Source organism: Stegodyphus dumicola, chromosome 4 (assembly GCF_044657685.1).
Source record: "Stegodyphus dumicola isolate Sdum_Otavi_A_Nest chromosome 4, ASM4465768v1".
NCBI lineage: Eukaryota > Metazoa > Arthropoda > Arachnida > Araneae > Eresidae > Stegodyphus > Stegodyphus dumicola.
This window is the reverse complement of record NC_140771.1, coordinates 139,089,734-139,116,026: the sequence shown is the minus strand read 5'-3', so window position 1 is coordinate 139,116,026 and position 26,293 is coordinate 139,089,734. Positions and strand designations below refer to the sequence as shown.

General features: G+C 33.7%; 1 protein-coding gene across 3 annotated transcripts in view; it reads right to left on the bottom strand.

Annotated features, from left to right (window-relative positions):
• LOC118190875 (voltage-dependent T-type calcium channel subunit alpha-1H-like) overlaps positions 1-26,293 on the bottom strand; it is a 401,335-nt gene that overhangs the window by 252,541 nt on the left and 122,501 nt on the right. For all 3 annotated transcript variants that reach the window (XM_085815548.1, XM_085815546.1, XM_085815545.1), the window contains exon 5: positions 21,474-21,566. In XM_085815548.1, coding sequence (XP_085671674.1) covers positions 21,474-21,566 — 93 coding nt within the window. The remainder of the gene's footprint in view (positions 1-21,473; positions 21,567-26,293) is intronic.

Below are 26,293 nucleotides of genomic sequence, written 5' to 3'. Positions count from 1 at the left end.
CACGATATTGTGAGACTTTAACAAAACTAAGGCGTGCCATTCAAAACAAACGAAGAGGAATGCTCAGTAAAGGAATTGTGTTGCTCCATGACAATGCTCGGCCCCATATTGCTGGTGACACTCAATCGTTAATTCGACAGTTTCATTGGGAGCAGTTCGATCACCCGCCGTACAGCCCGGACTTGGCGCCGTCCGACTATCACTTGTTCCTGCTCATGAAGCGCGAGCTTGGTGGCAAGCGCTTTGGATCTGACGATGACAGGAAAAATGCTGTGGAGTCGTGGTTATCGAAACTGGGGGGGGGGGTTCTTTGACGATGGTATACAAAAACTGGTCACCCGCCATGACAAATGTTTGATCATTGGCGGAAACTATGTTGAAAAATAGTTTAAGACATGTATTTTCATGTAAAAATAACATTGGATTCGAAAAAATTGTCTTACTATTTTTTTTTTTTTTTTTCAAAACGGTACTTAGTTTCCGAATACGCCTCGTAATTGGTGACCTCAAAATTAACGTTTCTAGATTTGGTGCTCTTCCCCTAAATTCATCTGTTCTTCCATATTCTATCATTTGAAATTACATAACCCTGCTTGAAAAGGGTAACTAAAACTGATATTGATCAATCATAGCTTAGAATACTTTCTGCACCTACGTAGTATAAATACGGCTTTGCGAGGAACTACGTCCTTTTTTTCTTCCTGACTTTTGTTATGCAAATAACTCTGTGCTGCTTATGCTCTCCTGCCTGAAATGACGTAGTTTCCATCTATCTGTGCATATAAAGAGTTAATGTATTCAAATAGGATCTTCAAAATTTGAAGGTTATTGATTCTTTTCGTAATCTTTGAAGATTATTTTCAAAATGAAAATGAATAATCTAAATTATGGGAATTGAAGTCACATCAATCAATCAATATATAGGATTTTTCAATTAGATTCAATTTCTCCAACAGTTTACTTGTGAGCCAGGAAATAGAAAGCAAATTAAAAAACGAACTTTAGAAATACTGAGAACAGAAAAGTAGATATGTACGAAAGTGTCCTAGGAATAATTCACCTCAATCCATAATGGAACATTAAGGGATAGTCGCCTGAATAAATAAATCTAACATCTTTAAATGGTGGCTCTGAAGCATTTAAAATTAATGCGATATCGCTTTTGACTTACTGAATGTAATTTGCAGACTTAATTGTCTATTTTATTTCAAGTTGTGCACTGCGCATTGAAAAATATTTCTTTGTAATTCTTATGATTAATCTAATTAAAAAGAAAATTCTACAACCAGTTATAGAGAATTAAGAGTTATTTTACTGCATAATCAAGAGTTTTTTTTTTTTAAGTTTCGACAAGTTATCTTCCTTACTGCGATCCGCTTACACAAGCGCAAATTGAAATACAACAGATTTATTTGTCCGCTTCTGCTGAAGTATAGATAAAGCGAGAAATTGCAAACTAAAATGGCGATTAGGTATTAACAACAAGGCGTAATATTTTATGCGACGTGCCATAAAATTTGCAATCATCAAAATCAAAAGATGTGAAACAAAGCATCTACGTAGTTTTATTCTTAGCAAATTAATGCAAGCACAGACAATCCTTGAGTGGCAATGGGAATCGATCCGGCCTTCCACTAATTTCTTCCAAACATATAGCCGCTAGCTCTTAACAGCATGTGTACTCGTTACTCCATAAGAAGCTAATTTCAATTAATCTTCTTCAATTTGTACACTGCTTCGCACATACTTTAATTTACATGATCTTCTGGTTTGAGCGAATATTTGTGACGTGAATCAGAGGGAAGATAAAACAGTTTCTAAATTAAATTTAACTATTAGTAAAACACAAATAATTGTTACAACTTAAATTTATATTCCTATATTATATTTAATAATATTAGGCCTACTAGCCGCCGAGCAGTAAAAGCCGCTGAACACTGGTATTTCGGCCAGCAGTTTGAGTATCGGCGAAACGGCTGGCTGCATGGGCGTTTTCATTGTTTTCCCTATGTGTAACAGTAGCCCACCAGCGGCTGAGCGGTAAAGTCGCTGAACACTGCTAGTTCGATCCGAGGTTCGAATCCCGCGAACGGGCTGGCTGCATGAACGTTTTTGTGGTTTTCCCCATGTGTAACGTGTATACGAGCCAGTTTCCCTTCGTAAATCCTCGACGAAGGCATCTCTCCCCTTAGGCAGATAGCCCTAGCGTTGCTTTGCCATAATTAAATAAACCAAAACCAAACCCTATATGTAACATAGATACGAGCCAGTTTTCTTTAAAATGTTTTCCTCAAGACATCCTTCCCTTTCCGTGTAGTGCCTTAAGGCGGAACACTTAATAAATAAATAAAGATGAAAGAATATAAATTCCAATATTAAAAAAAATTAAATATAACATTAAAGTTAAGAATATTTAGTGCTAAGAAAAAAATATTTGTTACTAATCATTATCAGCATGATGATATCAATGTTTAAATTACATCCTTAATAATTAAGTTTGATATTAAAATTTATTTCATCACGATCTTTTATTAACTTTACCTTTAATGTATAACTGCAATAACACAAGTCTACAAAAAAATTCATAAAAAGTTGTTTTAGCTTTGTTTAGTTTTTATGCTGATTTCGAGTGACACTGGTTTTTCTTTATCACGTAAGGTTTGTCTTCAACTAAGTAAGACTTTTAAGAAAAATTAACAAAAACATAATTTTTTATGCATGTTTGTTTTATTTTTAGTCAACAACTATTAGTCAACAACGCAAAAATACATGAAAATTTACTAAAACTAGCATTGAAGTTACAAAGATCTAGAAGTCTTTTTTGAAACGTTGCCTCTTTCCGTCAAAATTTTTTTTGGTACTTTTCCTATTGAGAAACTTGAGAACTTTGTTTTCTTAACATCCAACAGTAGTCTGCCAGTATGTTAACGTTCCATCATCCTTGAGATCTTCATCGCATTTTTTTTTTCATGTCTTGATGAAAATGTTCTCGTTGCTCCTTATTCATAGCTCCAAGATTTTCAGAAAACTATTCAAGGTGTGAATGAAGCAAATGAGCTTTTACGTTCATATTGCAACCCAACTGTTTGTAGTTCTCCAATAAATCAGAATCATAGGTCTTGGGTTTTGGATTACGTCAAATTAAAAATACTTCCAGGCTTCAATTTCCGTACTTTCTTTTCTTTTTCTTTTTTTGGACTCAAAGGTTTCATCCCTCAAAAAGTTTCTTTCAGGCCCAACTAATAAACCCTCTTTAAGCTTTGCCTCAGAAAAGCCCGGAAACTATTCACAAAGATACCTAAATAATTCTACTTCATTAAGCATTGCTTTGACAAATTGTTTCATGAGACCCAACTTGATGTGAAGTGTTGGAAGTAAGATCTTTATTAGGAAAAACTAAACTCTTTTTCTAAACTCCAAAAATAAGGGCTTTTCTTATTGGCCGTTTTCTTTAATATAATATTGTTTAAAATCACGATTACTCCATTAACAAAGGAAGTATAGGGACTTCGTGTAGCCACTCTGCTGCCATAGTAACATAAAAATAAATCACCGCAAATCGTCCACTAATGATCAGAGTAATGAAGCTTGAAGACCGACTCAAGGTTTTCATAGCATTGTTCCAAATGATATGAATGTCCAACAAGTACAGAAGCACATTGGTTGCCATTATGAAGAAAAACAGATTTCAGATTCCTTTTAGATGAATATCAATGAAGAATCTTCTAGTTTGTATTCAATATTGAAGTTTCTCATTGCTCCAGGAATATTTTGACAAAAATTTAGGTTACCGTCTAGAGCATGAAAGGTACAAATTCATATTCTCTATACCTATGTACTATGAAATTGATGTACCAGGAGCCAACAGCCCCTTTTTCTTTAATGTTGACCGTAAAAACCTCTGCCGAATCATTTGGAAGGCTTAGGTCTCTTATTAAATCATTTAATTCAGACTGAGTAAAACGTTTAGGCTCATTACTGCTTGGATCATACAGTCCTCTTTGCCATTATTCCCGCTGCCATGTGACAATAGGTCTGTGTCGTCTAAAATATTGTCCAGTGCATCTGGAGTGGTAAATCAAAAATCAAGACCCTAAAGAACAGGGCAAATAACTGAAGGTTTGTTGGGACATAAAATCCCCTTTTTTAACTGAAACCTTGTACACATCAAGATTTCAGTTCTTATCCAAATCATAGGCATTTCAAAACGAAATGATTTCTTCTTAGCTTGAAACCATTGTCTTAATTATTCGATACATGTGGAGCGCACTTTATGAGGAGCCCAAGGAGTCATAATCACCTAATTATATGCGAAAATAAGCAAAGTAAACTCTTTTTACGAAGTTTATGTATTGCTTTTTAACTTTTGAAAGTCCACAAATGTTACAGAAACAATCTGAAGAATTAACACATTCTCTAGAAGCCATTTGTTTTCAAATAAAAACTGAGAAGCGTCACTTAATAAAACAAGTAAGTTTGTAAAGCATATTGGTTGGATTTACAATACAGCATGACAGAAGTCCTTGCCTAGTATGAACCAGATTTTACCAGGTCTTAACTACTGCCTGTTCAACAAAAAAAAAAAAAAAAAAAAAGGCAAAATCATTTTGCCATCCTAAACTTACATTGGTAATTTTGGTACATTAATTTATGAGGTTAAAGATTAATGAATTTTATATTATATATATTATGAATGCTAAAAATATAGTTTATATCTATGTCAGAAAGCTTTAAAAGTGGAAACTCAATGCGTGATTTCTAGATAAAGTAAGAGTGATGAACTGTTTTCATAATTATTTCCGTAATCAATACAGAAATATAATAGTGATCACTGAGAAAATTTGAAACAATTTCTTCAGCGCAAATCTGTGCAATCTGCTTGTCTTAATTCATTTGCGCTCATCTTTGCTAACTTCACGGTGAAGGAAATCTCTCTTTTATATTGTAAGGATCTTAAGTTTTACTAACGTTTATTTTATTTTAAATCTTTACTATCACTTCTTATTTTCTACTTCCGGCCAGAATTATAAGCGTGAAGGAGTTTATGCAAAGTTGTCTGGCGAACGCCAAGTATTTAAGTGTGGCCTTTTTGCCAAGCAGAAGAGAGGAAGCCGTGAGTTCGAAGCAGGCCACTTACCTTAGAAGTTACGCAGTTGCTACTTTGCCTTCCAGGCCAGAGGTTTTAATCCTCTTGATAAATTAAACGTATTGTAGTGTTCACAGTCTCTGTGCTACATACGCTTCCTGTTATTATAAGGCCAATCTTATTCTAAAGTTAAATTAGAGTTTAGTTTTATTTTGATATCTTTTAAGTTAGACCCCGAGTGGAGGGTCATTGTATTCCGAAGTACGGAAGTCATTGTATATAAAGAAAAAATAAAGGGTTTTGTATACCCTTCGTCTGTATCCTGTCTACTTACTACAATTAGTGAACATAGCTTTAGTAAGCTCTCTGTTCTAGTCAGGTCATTGTATGTTTCCGAAGAAGGTTAGAAGAAACATTGAACCTGATAGTGGCGCCCGACGAAGAATAACCATGGCCGAGTTTCAAGAAGAACCTGTGCTGCCTGCAGAAACAGCTCAGAATCCAGAAATGCCAGCTGCCGCCCTGGAAGGATTTGGGTACATTGTCCAGACCATGCGCGCTTCGATGAAACCAGAAGCAACGTTTAATGGAAACTCACAGGTAACCAGTTTTTTGAAAAAATTGGATGACCACTTCATGCTCTACCCCGTGCACGAGTTTCAAAAAGTTACCTTAGCTACCAGCGCTTTGAGGGGCCAAGCGCTTAACTGGTTCAAATGTATCGGCAGAAGTCTCTTGGGTCAAGCAGGAAGTCCCACCTATACCTACGAAAATTTCAAGACTGCCCTACTAAAAGCCTTCCCTTTTGTAAGGGATCGTGCGAAATTAGAAACAGAACTTTTCAGTATATATCAACAAAGAATGGAAAACCTCTCGAGCTTTATTTTAAGAAAAATTCACGTTTTCAAGCTCTTGTATGGAAACCGTCCGGATCCTGAAATAATTCAAGTGATTTTGCCGAGGTTACTACCCCAAGTGCAAGACTTTATTGAATTACGAAATCCGACTACACTGGAAAAGTTATTTGAGCTAGCAATCCAGTTTGAAAGTAGAAGAACGGCGGACGTCGAAAGAAGACGCCAATATCAACAGCGAAACCAATTTGGTACGCCAAGACTACAGCAAACTCAAGCACATGGCTACGGAGAAAAAGCGAATCAGTGGGCAAGGAAACCCGAGCATTCAAAAAGAGCCGGCGAACGTCGACAGTTCAATAGCAACCCAGGAAAAAAGTCTCAAGGCCAGTGGAGAAAGAAGGAAAGCACCGAAAGGAAAAATAATTTAAACTAAAACGGATTTCTGCTGACGAGAGGGTGCGGAAATCCGAAGGCCACGAAAACCCCTCTTCCTACAAGTTAAATACAGTAATGGTGAAAAATTTAACTCTTCCGAAGATTGAAGTCTTGGTAAATAATATCCCGGCCACCGCACTCCTGGATACCGGCGCGCAGTGTTCCTGTGTGGCAGAAGTCTTTTTTAGAAAGTATTTTCGCAAATACCGCATATATAATGCGGATAATACAACAGTATTAGCGGCGCAAGGAGAACAATGTAAGTGCGTAGGTAAAGTACCTTTGTACATCCGTATCAAGGACGAACAAGTAAAGGTGATGTTTTTTATAGTAAAGAATTTGCAAGCACACTTAATACTAGGAATAGACTTTCTTTCAGACGCACAAGCTACACTGGATTTTAATGAAGCGTCTCTTAAGCTGACGATGAAACCAGTGCGTGTAGAAAAGGTTGAACCGCCAAGGTTAAATCTTGACCACCTGCCTAATGACGAGCAAGATAGAATCCGACAAGTGGTAAGTGAATTTGCTTCCTTATTTAGTGATATTCCAGGATTTACCCAGGTTACTAACCATAGTATTGACACCGGAGATGCATTGCCGGTACGTCAAAAACCATACTGGTATGATAAGAATAAGGAAAAAATTATAGAATGGCATATTACCGATATGCTACGTAAAAAGATCGTAACGCCTATCTCAAGTAGTTATGCTAGTCCGGTGGTTTTATGTAAGAAAAATAATGATTATCCTTTGGAGCATCCAAAAAGGTGGAGATTCGCTATTGATTACCGTAAATTAAATTCCATAACGAAATATCCGGTATATCCGTTACCGATTATAGAAGAAATTTTAAGGAACATAAAATCAACCAAATTTATGACGACTTTAGACTTAACGAATGGTTATTTTCAAATAGGGATCAGGCCTGAGGACGTGCCTAAGACTGCTTTTATAACCAAGTCTGGCACTTATGCATTTTTGCGAATGCCGTTTGGCCTTTCAGGCGCCCCAGCAACATTTCAGCGATGCATGGACATTGTGTTAAGACCTGTTCTCGGAAAGTCCACATTTATCTATTTAGACGATATCATTATTACTAGTGATAATCTAGACCAACATGTACAAGATTTAAGACAGGTGTTTTCTTTATTAAATGAGGCCGGTCTAAAATTAATGTCGAAAAATGCAAATTTGCAGCCCCTGAATTAAAATATTTAGGTTACAAAATATCGCAAAAAGGGATCGAGACAGATGAATCAAAAATAATCGCTGTACAAAAGTATCCGACTCCAAACACGGCAAAGAAGCTCTCTTCTTTTCTAGGACTTTGTTCATATTATAGGTCCTTTATAAAAGATTTTGCGGCTATCGCTGAGCCATTGTTAAAATTAAAAAGGAAAAAGGCAAGATTCTCGTGGACGGCCGAAGCCAGTAGTGCTTTCGAAAAATTAAAACAAGCATTAACGCAAGCCCCTGTGTTGAAATTTCCTGAAAAGGATGAAAATTTAGAAATTTCAGCGGATGCTTCGGATTATGCGGTAGGAGCGGTACTTTCGCAAAAGCAGCAGCCAGTGGCATTTTTTAGCCGAACTTTAAATCAAACACAAAGAAACTATTCCGCGACCGAGAGAGAGGCACTTGCAGTTCTGTTAGCAGTGCAAAAGTTCCGAGTCTATTTTGGAAAGGCGCCGATAACAGTATATTCTGATCATGCGGCGGTAACTAGATTGTACTCTGGGAAAAATTTATCCCCAAGGTTAATAAGATGGGCACTCAAGCTGTAAGAATATAATCTGGTAATCAAGCATACCCCCGGAAAGGAAAATATCGTAGCAGATGCCTTATCACGAATTAAATTAGACGAACAGGATAATACCGTAAAAGTTGCAATGCTGACAGCGTGTACAATAAATTCCCGAGAAACTGTAATAACCGAACTGGGTAAGGATCCTGAGTTTGGAAGTATTTATGAGTATTTGAAGGAACCTGAAAATTTTAGCCACCAAGATATTGTGGCGATAAGAAATAGGGCGGCCCATTACGAACTAATAGATGGTCTATTATTTTATACAAAAACTACGAATTCCAACAACGAATTTCGACCTGTTATCCCAGCTAGTCTTAGATTAAATATCCTGCAAGAGCTCCATGACAGCCCTTTAGCTTCTCATGGTGGTATTCGAAAAACTACTCAACGCGTACGCAAGGCAGTCTACTTTCCTGAACTGCAAAAGTTAACAAGGGCGTATGTCCAGTCCTGCCCAACATGTCAAGCCGTTAATTATATTAATTTCCGCCCGGCCGGGTTTCTAAATAGTATTAAATCCGAATTTCCAAATGAAATAATCGGCATCGATTTATTGGGCCCTTTCCCAAAGAGTGAGTTAAACAAAAGTCGCTATCTCCTTGTTATAGTTGATCATTTTAGTAAATGGACCGAAATTGTTCCCTTAAAACGAGCCTCCGCGAAATTAGTTACCGATTCTATTTTAAATAAATATATTTTAAAATACGGGGCGCCCCTAAAAGTTATATCGGATAATGGTCCTCAATTTGTAAGTAATATATTTGAAGACATGTGCCAAAAACTGGGCATACGTCATTTAAAAATGGTCCCGTATCGGCCGCAATCAAATATAGCGGAACGGGTCAACAGAAATATAGTGAAAATTATCCGTAGTTATGTTAAAAATTTTCATAAAAGCTGGGATAACTATGTCAATGAATTTGCTTTCGCCCTTAGGACCGCAAAACATGATACAACGGGCAAAACTCCTGCTGAGTTATTTCTAGGCAGAAAGGTTATAACACCGTTAGATAAACTATTTTATGTGCAACAAAGAGCCCCAGAATTTAAAATGGTTGATATAGAAAAACTAATAAAAGAAGCAAAAAAGAATACGGAAGTAGCTCAAAGAAAACAAAAATTGTATTATGACTTGAAACGACGGGGAGTAACTTATAAAGTAGGGGATGAAGTACTAAAAATTAAGCATTCACTTTCTTCAGCACCAGAAGATAAAACTGCCAAATTTTTTCCACGCTTTGAAGGACCATATGTTATAGAAAAAATAACTCACGCTGTTGTAGTGTTAAAGGCAAGAAATGGTGAAACCTGTTCCGCAAACATTGATCAAATCAAGCCCTACTTCGATCGTAATAAAATGCAAATCTTTTCAGATCTTTTGCAGGATCCGGTACGGCAGACACCGCAGGCACAAGCTCCAGAGGTGGAAAAACGACAAGTACAAGGGCAAGCCAGTAAGAGGCAGGAGCAAGTGAAAAGAAAATTTCCCCGCGGAAAAATTGAAGGGAGCAAGAAAAAGAAGCCGTTCCACCGTCCAAAAAACAGAGTTCACGAACACCCCCAGAATGAAGAAGGGAGAAGGACGACGTATGTGGAAAAGACCGGGAGAAAGGACGGCAACTATAACCCGGCTGTGAAACGGAAGATTGACTCATCCGACAGAACTCTCCGCAGCAAAAGTCGCCGAACTGCGGAAGGGCCATCAGCGGCGGAGGAAAAAGTACAAGAAAAATTTGAACGGCCAACAACGAGGTCCAAGCAGGATCACGACAGAAGTTTCCCGGTTCCACCAAGACCAGCTGCCTTCAAACGGCCAAGACCACAAGCAGAGCACAAAAGGAAGATGTTCAAGGGTGGCCGTAGTGGTGAAAAACGGAAGCTTCCAGAGGAAAGCACTGAAGGGCGAGCCCGTACAAGAAGGAGGATCAACCAAGCTACGGTCTGCAGCACCTTTAAAGACTGGGCCCAGAAAAGGATGTCTGAATATTACAAAGATAAGTAAAATTTTATGTTACTTTACAAACTTAAGTTAATCTTTCATTCTTACTGCAAGTGGCAGATTTCAAGAAGTTTTACCTCATGCGAGGTCTACCTTTATCGCCAAAAGGGCGAGAAATGAGTTGTGACCGATTTTCTTATTATGTTTTTCAATTACTCGCGCGTAAAACTAAAGTTGATTTAAATATTGTAAAAAGTTATTGTATAAATTTTATTTAAAACATTCTAACAAGAAAGAAGTTTTAGTCTGAAAGACTTTTTGAAATGTAGTATTATTTCAATGCAGAAAGAATTGGCACTTGCTTTGAAAAGAATAGAAGTTAACAATGTACTACTAATGTATGTTTTCAAATGTGTAAAATTAACGGCATCTTGATATGTTCTTGTATACATGTGAACTGTTATTTTGAATGTTTAGAAATACCGTGATATGGTAAAAGTGAAAGTAATGTTAAAAATTTGTTATTCGTGTGACTGTAAAGATTAAATCATGGTGAATATGTGTTAAAGGTTGAATGATGTAGTTAGGCTCTCTGACGCTACACTTTAGAGTTAGCCACTATCAGAATAGTACCTCAGGGTCTAGAGTTGAAATTAGGGTGTGTTAAGAGGTCTCGTATGTTGAATTTTAACACGTTAGTGTTTTGATTGTAGGAGGAAGTGTTGAACACATGGACAGAAACACATTCGTGTTTGGTGTTTTTACAACACATGTCAGAGAGCACGGGGAGAGATAATTAAAATAGTCATGAATGAAATAAGAATGTTAAGAAAAGTATATTCTATATGTTATTTGCAATGTCATTCTGTAACATTTCATTAAACTAGTTTTCCTTCCAGATCTCTGGAAGGAACCAGAATTGAATAAAGCTCCTGTTTAGATGCAGTACAGATGAAAAAGAAAAAAGATTGTTGTATATTCCGGGAGCTGCTATTGTAACAAATTTCTTTCTTTTAAAATTTTCTAGTTTCTAGCTAAGTTATGATTGTAAAAGGTTGGCCTCGCGTTAGTTTCTAGAGCTAAAAGTTTTCAACAAGGTCGTTTTAGACCTCAGTTTCAAACTAATTAACTCTGGCGGGAAGTATGTAAGGATCTTAAGTTTTACTAACGTTTATTTTATTTTAAATCTTTACTATCACTTCTTATTTTCTACTTCCGGCCAGAATTATAAGCGTGAAGGAGTTTATGCAAAGTTGTCTGGCGAACGCCAAGTATTTAAGTGTGGCCTTTTTGCCAAGCAGAAGAGAGGAAGCCGTGAGTTCGAAGCAGGCCACTTACCTTAGAAGTTACGCAGTTGCTACTTTGCCTTCCAGGCCAGAGGTTTTAATCCTCTTGATAAATTAAACGTATTGTAGTGTTCACAGTCTCTGTGCTACATACGCTTCCTGTTATTATAAGGCCAATCTTATTCTAAAGTTAAATTAGAGTTTAGTTTTATTTTGATATCTTTTAAGTTAGACCCCGAGTGGAGGGTCATTGTATTCCGAAGTACGGAAGTCATTGTATATAAAGAAAAAATAAAGGGTTTTGTATACCCTTCGTCTGTATCCTGTCTACTTACTACAATTAGTGAACATAGCTTTAGTAAGCTCTCTGTTCTAGTCAGGTCATTGTATGTTTCCGAAGAAAGTTAGAAGAAACATTGAACCTGATAATATCAAGAAATTTATATCAAGAAATACTATTGAACTTTTTTCTAAAAATTGTTGTCATGCATAGCTAAATTTCAGGTGTTTTTAGATTTTAAATTGAGTCAAACTTTTCAAAGGACATTACTTTTGCAATATGCATTCATTAGCTGTATTGCATATTTCAACTTCACTAGATTTCAAATTTAATTCAGGAATGCATTCATTAGCTAGAACTGAAAATTAATTAAAACTTATATATATTTCTTGATCAATATTGACTTCAGAAACATCATGCAAATTTATGCATAAGAAGTTTGGCTGAATGTTAAACAATCGAACAAACTAACAAAAATTATGTTTTCAGCAGTAATTTTTTCCATAATGCTTACTGAAAATTTGGTAGGAAAGTAAACAGTGGCCGAATTATTAACTGATAAATACTGAGAATTTCGACTCGTATTCGATCCCAAGCGAACGTGGTGGGTGCATGGGTGATTGATTATCTCCATGTGTAATGTGAATAAATGCCAATTACCATATAACAACCTCTAAGAAGGCATCCCTGGTCACCGTTGTCATATTTAAACTACCTTACGAAAAACAAATTGTTTCCTTTAAAAAAAAGTAATTACAGTTCTTTTTCGAAAATTATGGTAGAAAAATATGCTATATACATTTTAAATAAAATTCTTAAAACGCTTAAAAGAGAATTTAGAATAAATAATAATGATAATAATAATGATGATGATGATAAAATAATTACTCAGATATCTTCAGTAGTGCAAACAAGTGAAAATGTTTATTGAGAGAGGTTACAATTTTATTTATTTAGAAACACAAATCCTTAGTTATTTTCTGGACAGAAGATATAATAAAACTCACTTTTACTGTTAGAAAAAAGATGCATAGTTGAAGAAAAAATAGAAACAAAATCAGTTAGAAAAAATGTAGTGTATTGCATATAATCTAATACATTGCATATATTCTAAATATTTTACAATAAAAAAATTGACTTGAAACTTAATTTAATTTCTTAAACACTTATTATTAATTACTGAATTTAGGTCATAGAAAAGTATTGGGAAACGTTAAGCATCGATTTTTATCTCTTCGGATAATTAACCCTTTTTTTAGATTACGTAAGTATAATTACTTCGAACTACTCTGCAGATTTGAATGAAAATTTTATATATAAGCGGCTTAAGTGTTTGTCGCCGATAGTTTATTGGTTGCTTGCGTAACTATAAATTGTGTTATTCCCCATGCAGTGCAGCGCGTGACGAATATTATCAGAAAGCTAAGCCGGAAAAATTAAAAATACATGAGCACGTGCATTTAACATTTAATAAATAAATTTGACATCTATATATAATAGATTTCGGAAATATGCAACCGGCAAAAACCGGCAACGATGAAAAACAAAATAAATAAATAAATAAATATCTGTATTATATACGGCTTAAGTGACTGTTTGTCGCCGATAGTTTATTAGTTGCTTTCGTAACTGTACTAGCCAATGGGGTGAAGTTGGCACGGCACAGGGTTGCCGTTTCAATTGAGACGAAGACAATTTCCTGTAAAACTTGCCTTTGCTATGACCATCAATATGTCTCAGGGCCAAACGCTTAAGCGTGTTGGCATTTTTTTACCTGAGCCTGCATTTGGGCACGGTCAACTTTATGTCGCCTTTTTAAGAGTTCGTGAAAGAACGGACGTAAAATTAAAAGTAATTGATGGTCTTCTGCAAGTCGACCTTAAAAATGATGGAAAGATCTACACAAGAAACGTTGTGTACAAAGAGAATCTTTGACATGTGAATTAACATTTTATTATTTAAATCGCCTTTATTTATTGAGGTAACGGTGGCTCTTAAGAAATGTACCGCCAGTGGTTTCCTTCATTGCATTCTACTTTAAGCAATTAAGCAAGTAGAAGGGAGAAACCTCGTGGGGCAGTAAGCAAAGGGGCGTCCTCGCCGCCTGCCCTGGGTAATTCAGTTTGAATTAGCAGACACCTTTGCACAAATCATTACAATTTATAATATCTAGAACAGCAGTCATTTCGTATGACCGCTGGCTTCCTAGTATCATATAACTATCGAACTATCGAAGTAAAAGCATATACGTTTACTTTTAAAACTACTAAAACGTGCAAAAGGATGTAAATAAAATAAATCATTGTTGTACTGAAATTTTGGCAGCGTTCAGAAACACACTTTCAAGTATAGTCTACGTGGAAGTCCAATTACGAGATTCATGTCTCGTAATCGGACTTCCACGTTCAATTTAATTCCTTAAATTTACAAATATTATTCCTTAATAGATGTTTCTCATCTCTTCTGCTGTTGGGATGAATGCATGCAACTAAAAAAAGAAACTTTAAGTTTCGCGTTTTGAGAGTTTGCCACGTGAAAAACAATTAATATGTTGATAAAGATAATCAGTTAATGTTAGACCCAATGATATAAAGGAAACTCGGTACTTTGACCTTTATCGTCCTCCAGACATGCTTATGACATTTCCTGTAGTTAAATTTACGGATGTCCTGACTCGGGAAACCGGGAGAGATAGTCCAGTCATTAATCTGGTCAAGTCTTAATATTTATTATAGCAGACAACTCTCGTTTCCTCGGCTTTGTTATAAAACAAAGCAAGCTGAAGAATTCAGATTATTTTACGTTCTATTAGCCTGTTTGGAATAATTACCCACCGGCTGTTAATTTATTTCTTTTAGATTAATTAATATTATGTTTATAACTGTCTTTTGTTTAATATCACTCAAGATAAAGTTTGTAATTAATATCACTAGTCTGATCTTCAGTTTGATTGTCATTAAATAACGATAATTAATGGGTTTATGATTGATTTGGTGTTTAAAATATATCCCTAATAGTGTGAAAGCAGTTAAGTTAATTTAAATTGCAACACAGCGAGGAATTAATTAAATTTAATCTAGGACATAAAGCTAGATTAGCCACTCAGAGTCATAGCCGACAAAGTAAAATTTATATGCCGAACTGTTTTTTTGAAACTATGCCGCGAAAAGCATGGAAATATTTAGAGAGTCTCACACAAGTGAAAAATTTCAACTTTATAACAAGAAAAATTAAGCTTTTCTTTAGAATAAAAATGAATGCATTAAAGTTTTGAGACCACCATTTAATACATGCTCTTTTCAATAGACGGTAAGTATGTCACAGCAATTTTATTAATTAAGACGTAAACTAAAACCCAAAGATGTTAGCATAAAGTCAGCTACAAATTTCGTTTTTATTATAATAGGATAAAAGTGTTGACAAGCTGGACGTTATTGAAATGCACACAACGTTATCAAAAAACATCTTACAGGAAAACATTATTTAAATTTGCTAATAGGTAATTATTAAAGTTAAGATAGAGATATTCGAAATGTGCTAGCCTTCAAATTTGTCATACATTATGCTTAAAAAATTTAATATTCTGTGCTCTTGGTTTTTGATTCCTAATATCTGTTTTCACTTGGAATGAAGCTGTCAGGTATCTTTTGTTAATTAACAGTCATTATGATTTGAGTCTTTACTGTAATTGCTCTTTTCCGAATTCATCTTGCGTATTTAAGCAGAAGGTTTTGAATCTTTAGATTACAGATTCTGGCAACCTCGCTTGCTGTTAGTATTACCGCCAGCTGTGCTTAACAGTTATATTCCGGTTTTAGCATCTCGTTCTCCGATGTTTTAAAATACACGCTAGTACATATGAACTAGCTTACATTAGCCTATCCCATGTGTAGTCTTACACTGAGTTATCAACGTTTAATTGTTACGATAATTTAAATATCCACAAGTAGTGGAAGTTTCATCTGCAGCACAAATTGTGCCTATTTTATTACTTTAAGACTAAAAGAAAAGGTTATTTTAACATTCTTTAGTATTTTGTGAGTTGTTTAAGACTTAGCGATGACTCACGGTTTGTGTACTAGGGGTCTGCAGGTTTTTAACCTAGCTTCCAGTTGCAGCAAAAACCTTACAAGGTGACTTAATATTTGGGTAAAATAGTACGTATACCGAGTAAAATTATTTTTAATGCAAAGGAACAGCATTGTATAGACACAGAAATATTAATGATAGCTATGTATTTTTGGAAAGTGCCATCTGCATGTAAGGATTCGGCATTTAGCATAACCCATTTTCAGTGTAGAAATCCACGTTAATAGTAATAAATACATCTAGCCATGGTTCGCTAAGTCCATAATTTTTATTCATAAAAACATGCATCCTTTCTTCAATACTCTGTCATCGAGGTAAAGCATTGCATTCATATTCCCGGTATGCTTGCCATAATATGACGCAGGGTGCTTACTGGTAGTCTTCTAAAGAATTACATTCTTAAAGCTTTTAACGTCAGGTAGAGTGTAAGTAAAAAACTGAACTTCAAAATTACGCAATATAAGTCTGCTGCTTTCTCCAGAAGATCTCCCTTTCGGTTTGATGCATATCAGTGGCAACTATTCAGTTCTAACCTATTTAATTTCTTGGACTTTAATGCAAGAGATAATTTTTATGGGATGTTTGAAAGTATAAGTTTTCATAAACACCATACCTGGCACTAACAGACATAAAAATGCAATTCCTCAGAAGACTGCATGTTACGAACAGCAATACCATCGTGTTAGGGCAAGCGTATCTAAGACATAACAGCAATGCTTAATTGTCCTAAACAATAGGCATCTTCAAGACTTTGCTTTTTTTTGTGCATTCAAAATACGCATTGAAATTGTATTTATTGTTATGTACAATAAGTGTGCTCTCTTACTTAATGTGTTACGTTAATTTCCGGACCTACAGATCTCAAGGATATATGATACCTTACAATAACAAGCAGTAATGACAACGGCTAGAAACCAAGTTTTTTAATATAAATATTATCTTGACCAGTTTGTTTAGTAAAATTATGTTGTTTAACAACTAAATATCACAAATACTATTCTGGCTTTCAATCTCTGTTCATAACCGCAGTCTGCTTCACAAAGAATGAAGTTTGAAATCTGAGTATTAAGTTTTCGTTGTTTCTTCGTCTATTCGCAAGAGAAGGACTTTTTCTATGTTTTATTATTTCTCATTCATGCATGAGAAGTGTCCTTTAAGTCCATCATCTCACGGAATGTTAGGAAACTAATTCAAAATAATCTTCTTTCTATCCTGCAAAGATCTAGTCTATGTCACCTCTTCAGTAACATGTATTCGCGACGTTGAAATACGTCTGGCATCATCTGTGACTGATACTTCCAGTTTCTTGTAGGAAATTTGGCATAAATTAAGACTTTCAAGTAACAGTGCAGAAAAAATTAAGAAATACCAGGTCTGGGCTTGCTAAGGGCTAATTAGTTCTTCCACGTTAACTTACTGAGTGTTCTGAAAATTGATAATTAACGTATATGGCAGTCATTTAGTTATATTTTTGAAAAAGTTAATTGTTTGTTATAATTTTGAAAAATCACTTTAATTAAGAATTAGTTATTTAATTAAGATTTAGTTAATTAAGAATTAGTTAGTTTCAAGAATTAGTTATTCATTAAATATTATGAGCTCTTAAACAAAATTCTGTAGTTAGTTTCATGTCTGCGCTGTATGTCTATAATCATCCTAAATTCTTTCTTACAATGAGTTAAATATGTTGTTAAACTAAACAATTAAACATCTGCTTTTCAAATTAACAATAAAATCAAATCAATAAGCTATCATACTTTTATTAATTTTTTTATTATATTAAATCCAACATAGGAAATGTATAGCAGATGAACTATTTTGTAAAACGTCGTATCATACAATATAGAAAAGAATAACCGTTTTCTCGATAACCAAGAATCCAATTTCCTGCGCTCGCTAATCCAGAAAGCAAGATACAAAATAAGAATGAGATAAGTTAACAAAAAGATAAAAATAAAAATGGCAGAAAGGTTAACTGTGTATTTGGTATTGCAAACAAGTTATCAAACATTTTATGTAGCAGAGCTGAATTTATGATTTGAATTTTAGAAAATATCCCTGGTATATAACAAAAGTTGTAAACCTTCTCTCTCTCTCTCTATATATATATAATACGAAAGGTATTAATTAGCCTCTTTCAGATTTAGTAGAAATATTCTTTTATGTATTCGTATTCATAGAAAAAATGGTTCGTATCTTGTTTGTAAGAGTATGATATTTCTCTCGCAAAAGAAAATAAGGTACAGTATAACAGCTGAAGGAAGAAAACGTTTGCAATAGTTACGCAAGTATGGCTGAAAAACTGAACCATTAAAGCCAGAAAACAACTAAGCAAATAAAAAGTAAAGGAGCATTTTTCTTCATAAAAGAGCCATTTTTTTCTTCTTTTTGAAGGGTATGACTTTTTCCTCTTGAGAAATCAGCTGTGTCATATATTTTTCAGAGGAAAGATGAACAATCTTACTTGGCTGTTGAAATATATTTCAGGTTAAACAACCAGCACTGTTAGCACATATAAGACGGTCAAGTTCATATCGCAGTAAGAAACAGGAAAACAAATATCCATAATTTCAATTTTTAACTGTTTAAATTGAACTGTTTAACTCTTTAAGTTTAAATTGAAACTGAAATAATTAAATTGTATAGTTGTCTTCATTTAAAACTTTCTTGTGCATTTCCCAACGAATATCGCACTAACATTCCTCAAATTTCTCCGAAGGTGGATACACCATTTAATCGTGGATATTGATAGTTACAGTAGATAAATAATCATTTTGATTAATTATTTAACTGCGGTACACGAGTTAGTTTTAAAAATAACAGCACATGCAAATAAATGAGGCAAAAGTATTAAATTGGATGCACTTCAGCTTATAGAATTAATTGATTCGAAATGAGTTCAGAGTAATAATATCTAACAACAGATTTTTTTCAAATATTCGGTCTTTTCCACTTTAAAAATGACTTTTTGGAGCTAATCATTTATTTATTTATATTTATAATTTTATAACCATTGCATAATTTACTTTAATAAATACAAATTTATGTTCAGATATTAATTATTATATTTCGAAATGAAAACACATTTCCAGCAAATGAATAGGAAAGGTGAGCGTATGCTTTATATTTTACGAACTGCGATAAAATTTACAAATTCTAATAACTTATCATTTGGATATAAAGGTCGAACTAAACTATCTAAAATCGTTTAATATGATAGTTCAGTAACATTTTGATCTGGTTATCGTTTTTCCATTGGATCTATCTTCCATTTGTTGAAGACATTTAATGTGTTTTCAGAGCATTGTGAGATGTTCCGCTGTATTTCGTGATATATAAACGATTGTAATATACTATTACAGAATAAAATAATAACTTATTCCTTTTTTCCGTTAAAAAGGCTTAATTATAAATTTTTACTTAAATTGCCGTCTTTATAAAAGGTAAAGAATCTGTAATGATATCTGTAAGGTTGTTAGCATTGTTTGAAGACAAATTATTGATTCAACATAAAAGAAAGAAACTTATTACTTTTTATTTTGATAATCGACACAGCGAGGAAGAAATGTAGTTTTAGAACAAACGTGAGGTAACGTAAATTAAATTTTACGACATTGCGAAAAATTAGAGAGAGATTTAGCACATTTGTTGATAAACTCCACCTGAGTAGCGTTGTATTCTAATAGACTAGCCAATAGCTTGTCCAACAGTGTTTATAAATACTATGTGATCTGCGAAATGTAGCCAGGAGCGCTTGTTAACAGTGTTCTTTTATAAGGAACTGGACTTTTAGGTAAGTCGACTGCTATTCGAAAAATGAGAAACTTTCTTAAGGATGCTCCAGCATACGAAGTTATATTACCGCATATACTCGCGTATAAGTCGATACCGCGTATAAGTCGACCCCCCACTTCGACATAAAAAATTCATAGAAAATAAGAAACCCGCGTATAAGTCGACCCCCCACTTTCGAAATCGATCGAGAAACTTCGAAAAAAAAATTTTAAGTACTACATTTATTCAAAATCCTGAGAAAAAAAGTAAATATACGATAAAAAATACCTTGGTAAATAAACAAAATCAAAATCCTTCAACGTCTGATTGATTCATGGTCAGATTCGCCAAACATTTCATAGAACTCTTCTGTCGTCATTGGCTCGTCATTATACATATTTTCAGTCTCGAACTCTGTATTGTTATAATCACTACTACAGCCTTCGTCGTCATTTTCACTTTCAAAAACAGCATCATCTTCCGTGCCGTCTAGTTCATTGCTAATACAACATTTTTTAAATGATTTTATAATCATTCAGAGGGTAGTTCGCAGGCATTCGCATTTTTCAGGGGCAAAAACATAAAAATTTCCAAAAGTGTCCACAGTTTTTGCCACCACTGTAGTTCGTCACATAACTTAAGTCATGAAATTACTTCAAGTAAGTGACTTATTTGATAAGTCGTCCAATTCGAGTGCGGGAATAAAACCACTGCATTATACAAAGAAATTTTTGAACTTCCGATTCTTTTAATTTTTTATGGCCCCGCGTATAAGTCGACCCCCCACTTTGAAGTCTTTTTTTTGTCCAAAATATCTCGACTTATACGCGGGTATATACGGTATTTAAGAAGTCAGTACGCATTTCTTTGGGTTTTGTTAAATTCCACTTATGTTCTTTAATGTGTAGGGAATCTTATGTTAATTAATCAGTTATTTATAACTTCAATTTTTACTCTAAATTCTCACTTTCTTAGTTATCACCAGAGTACAGATGAGTTACGAATATTTAAACTGAGGTTTTGGGTTTTGAGACAGAGCGTGTTTCTGGTACATCGTGCACGCTACATAGTTAGTTTTCTACCAGCATTGATAGTTGAAATTATTCGGCGTTACGTGCTCTCGCTGCTGACGCTATAATTCTGACGTTCTGGTAGAATTAGTAAGACATTTTAAATTGAAAAGTATTCAAATGATAGCGGATATCTGAAATGAGAATTTTACATTTACTTGGGAAAAATACTCCTTATTACGATAGCGATGTAGATGTGTGATCGGAAAGCAAGAATTAAAATTAAAGGTGTGATAAACAAACAAACTGTGAGACTGTTTTTGTGATTATGTAAATTGTAAAATATGTTTCAGATAATGTGTTTAAACACAATTATTCAAAAATCTACTTTAGAATGCACGTGCTTCCGACCCATTTTGAAGACAACAACTGAAAGTTATATATATATTTCTGTACGAATTTTGAATTTTTTTATAATACATTTATTTACTGATATTTTGTCCTTTGAGAGTTATTATAGCATTTCGTGGAAACTGAGTTCATATTGTTAAATTAGATACTGAAATCTGAAAAATTTGCGTTAGCACTGAAAATTTGCGTTTAAAGTTTTAAATAAAAAGTGAGGAAATTACTTGGGCATTTATTTCTTATAAGAGGATTTTTTTATGTACTTTGAACTAAATGTATGATAATTAAGTTCTAAAATTATTGTCTGAAATGCCTTTAAGGATACTATTAAAGCATGTTTTTGTAATATTCATAAATTAGAATCGAATACTGAAATATATGTCGAAATCAAATACGATTTTCCTCCAGTTATTTGAGTGAAAACACAGCTAAGTATTTTGATAAATTTGTGAGAGAAGAATGCAAAGAACTATAGAACAGAGATATCAAAAATACTTACCACTATAAGAAGCACAAAATAAACCCAATCCCAAAACGAATGAGCATCTTGTACGTAGTACATAATATCTGACCAGCCTTCTAAGCTGATCACCTAAATGAAAAAAAGAAAAAAAATGTATTATCATAAAGTACAATAAATATTTCAATTTTAAATTCATAATAATGAAACCATGCTCTAAACGGGATGCAGAAGAGAGAAAAAATGTGGTTGCATGAATAAATTGCATTCTCTGAAATAGCAATAAAACATTATGTACGAAGAATAATCAAAATATTGCAAACACAATAGCTAATGAAATAGAAGTAAGTGGTGATATATTTTTGGTATTATTTCATTTAAATCTCGTTTGCCTAAATTTAAAAATGATTTTATTAAAAAGAGGGTGTAATAAAGTATTCTTCTTGTTTCCTTTAGTATGCTTATTTCAATGAATCGAAATAAAACGACTATTTTTATCAGCAATAAGAATAAGTTAAACTTTCTTGTTCCTTTATACGCAGCAGTTTCCGTGAGAAGTATTTGAAAAATCTAGAGTTCAAGTGTAAAATAGCCCCATTGTTTATTGGAATTAAATATAAGATTTACATTTCATTGAATAATTTTCATTTTTGAAAGAAGAGAAGCGAATTAGCATATTAGTTTGCATACGTTTAATTCATTTAATTTTGCAATCTCGTTCTCATGTTGAGAAAAATATATTAGATTAATCATGCATATGATCTATCGTCGCTCGTAGGCAGCTTTAGAAATGATCAAACTAAAATTTCTTGAAATATTTTGAAGATCAATACAAATTTGATGATGTCTACGACAAATTGTGAAATTTTTAGAATTTTTTGAAAGCTATGTAGCTTTGCGAAAGGGAATCTATGGATTAGCAGGTACAGAACTACGAGGCAGGTCTAGAGATCCATTTTTCTTTGCCCATGAGAAAAAGATATTTATGTACACATTACTGTCACTGATGACGGTCAATCTAAGAGGTTAGGTTATTTGAATATGGCAAAGTGTACGAAGGCTACCTTTCTAAGGGAAGGGATGCTTTCGTCGAGGATTTTCTATGGGAAATTGAATATTATTCACGTTACACGTGGAGAAAACTGGGAAAACCAACTATACACGTGTTCATTCGCCTGGGATGGAACATATGTCGACTTTTAGCATTCAGAGTGAATGAAATCAGAGCTTCTGCTCATTAATTTGACAGCTTGGTACTTTTGTCATCAGTTTCGAAATCAATGTACGAATGTTCTTGCCCTCGGTAATCTTTGCATTTATGACCCCATTCCATTTTTTGGAGCTTTGGATTATATCTTCAGTAACACTGAAGTATTGCTTATTTTGATTTTAAATCAAGCTTATGAAGTAGCTCGATTCATAATAATGATCACATAATTTTCTTGCGATAAGCTGGTTTATTCATGAGAATAACCACTGCTCCTACCAGGTGACAATTCGCAGAATTCAATTATAATTTGGTAAAAATGAATATCTTTACATCACTGTTCCTTTGTTTTAGAGATAAATCATATTTCAGTATGAACATTCGTGGATTTCCTGCTAAGATAAAATCAATAAAATCTCTTACGAGTTTTAAGATAGTGTTAAATTCATATTAATTTCACCGTGAAAAGAGTTTAAAATTAATAATATGAATCATAATGGGATATATAAATTATAAATAGCTTTTTTACGTTTAAAAATTCGTAAAGAATAATGAAAATTTCGCAAGTTGCCTTTCCCTCAAAACCGTATATTTGCGAAACATCGTTTTAGGCAAAGAAAAGAGAATCTAGCGTTTTACTCGTGCTACGTATAATATAGATTCAGGAATCCAGCACGATACAATACTACAAAATACACTATTAAAATACATTCTAATTAAGTAAATTATTAAGGGCAATAAATGCCTAGCTAACTCATTTATTTTTCAGAAAGTTACTGGAAGATAAATGTGAGATCAAACAAAAACGTGAAAAACTGCAGATCACCATATTATTATTTTTTTATTACTGATTTGATTTTTTACATAATTATTAACTCACTAATAATACTAATTATTTTATTCGACTGTTAATTAATTATAAATAATTATAATTAATTAACAGTCGATAACAAGATAAATTAATTAAACAAGATAACGGTTATTCATATAGAGTACTGAATGATTACTTATATATATTGGAAAAATATTATTATGTATTTTCTCCTAAAATTGAAAACGTTATACATATATATTGTCGTAAATTTCTGTAAATAGTTAAATTAATTTGTATGTTTACATCATCTTTCCTTTATTTCATTTTATCTCTAACCAAGCTACCGTATTCTATAATTATAGCTTAGCTGCAGTGTATTTCCTTCATAAATGTTTTTCGGATAACGCTTCTAAATTACTCATTTTTAAACTTCATTTTAAAATAATGTGCGTTTAAAAATGAAATATTTACGACAGATCTAAGCCTTCATATATGAAATGCATTAGGGAAATGTCTAACTGTTAGAAATTTCAACTGAGTTATTGAAAAAAAAAATTTGGGGGGGATCAAAATGTCCGATTAAAATACTGAAAATATACTTTAGTTAATAGAATTTTGGTGAAGCTAGTATTTAAAAAATTACTAAGTGTATGCATTTAATAGAATAAATTTTTTCAAGTTATGACACCAACTATTATTTTGGTAACATTCAATGAGCTATTGGAGTACTAATATTTTTTCTCAAACTCCCCGGAACTCGAAAAATTGCATTCAGTATTGGAAAAGTTCTATTAACATTTAAAAATTTTCAAAATAACCTTACAGTTACACATAATAACATTTAAATAAATAGACTGCATTTTAATTATTGCTGTTATGGAATAACCTTAGTGCGTTTTGCTTCAAGCGGGTTTTCTTCTTTTTCTTGTTTAAGCAGTTAAAAGAAGTTGAGAAATTACGCTTTGGTTAAGCAAATTTCATTTATTTACAATTTCTAAAATAAGTTTATGGTCAATAAATAACAAAATATGTATTTATATGATGTAAGAAGGAAGGAATAATATATATATATAAATATCCTACATTTGTAAAATGCGATTGTATACTGAATAGAGCGATGAGAAATGTTGTCTGAATATTGATTTTTCTTTTATACACTTAAATACCCTTTTCCTCTAAATAAGACTTTTTTATTGCGATTGAATCCATTTTATTACAGGTATTTGGATACCCGATAGATTTGTAAAGCTTATTTCAGATATCTAAAGCAACACAAATACTATTTATCATAATTAGCTTGAAATACAGGATGGGTCAGAAAAATCCATGTATTAAAAATATATACACTTTTCTAATAATATATCTTAAAATATATCTTTTCTTACAATATATCTGTGTATTGGCTTTGAAATTAAATTGTCTTTATTCTAATATGGTGTTTTTCAACATATACCGGTACTCATGATTGTAATGATACTCATGATTGTAATGATTGTATGTTACGTATAACAGATGATAGTGAGCCAAAATGGCTTTACATGACCTTGAAGGACGGTTGTGTAGCGCAGAAAATCGGTTATGCTCAAGAAAATTCAACGAGAAATTACAGCGTCATGTGCAAGAATCCCCGGGGTGACACTGCCAAACGTTGTTCAAGCAACCGCTCGCTATTGTGCTGTGCGTTTTAGCACTGATGACTACCACTCCAATACTTTGAGCACACTAAGTAACTGCACAGGTACGGGTGTAGGAATATTGTGTTAAACCTAACCTAACCTATGATATGTATCAGTATAAACACTTATAATTAGGTTCGGTACTAACACATTACGAAGAAGTTTTTTCCGTTAAATTGTGAATATATCTTTCTGACGGATCCCTTATTCCTCTTGCTGGTCTACTCAATAAAGGGCCCTAATTATCGGTTGCACAATACTTACGAATCATGATTTAATGCGTATAGTTAGAATTTCTTTTTTCTAAACATAGGCGATCCATGCCATTTCAAAGAAAGGCACACCGAAGATCATCTCTGAGATTACCATTCATCACACACTTATATACACTCATGTCCATAAATTAAGGATAATGCAAAATCAAGCAAAGGAAGAGTTAGAAGCAAAACAAATTTGACTTATTTGTAAAGCTTATTTATTAAACAAAAGGTAAAGAGCAAGAAAAGATGCTATATGTTTGATATTATTAAAAAAATTGCGATTTTTTCTCCCTGGAGCAAATTACAAAAAAAAAAAAAAAAAAAAAAACTATTTACAAAAAAACAATATTACATGGTTCGTATGATTATGAATACAATGTATGTCTCCTAGACGATGCAATACAGTCCGTACAACGCCTAGGCATGCTGAGTATCAAATTATCGATCTGATCTTGGGGGATATTACACCACTCAAAAAGCAATGCTCTCCGAAGTTCCGGTAGACATGTAGGAGGAGGTTGACGGGCTGCAACTCGTCAGCCAAGCATGTCCCACACGTGCTCTACTGGATTCAAGTCCGGTGAGAATGCTGGCCAGTCCATACGGGTGATATCCTCCGATTGAAGGCATTCGCTTACGCTGTTTGCACGGTGAGGACGGGCGTTGTCATCCATAAACACAAATTGTGCGCCCATGGCGCCCCGAAACAAACGTACATGTTGTTCCAGAATGACGTCCCGATAGATTTGGCACGTATTCTGCAGGAAGCAGCAATACAATCCGTCAAGGTTTTGAAAAAACCTTTTATCCTATTTGATGAACTTTTCACACCATTGCACTATGAACAACCCTCACAACATTTGGATGTGCATCCAGTCCTTCAAGGAACAGGACTTCGGATT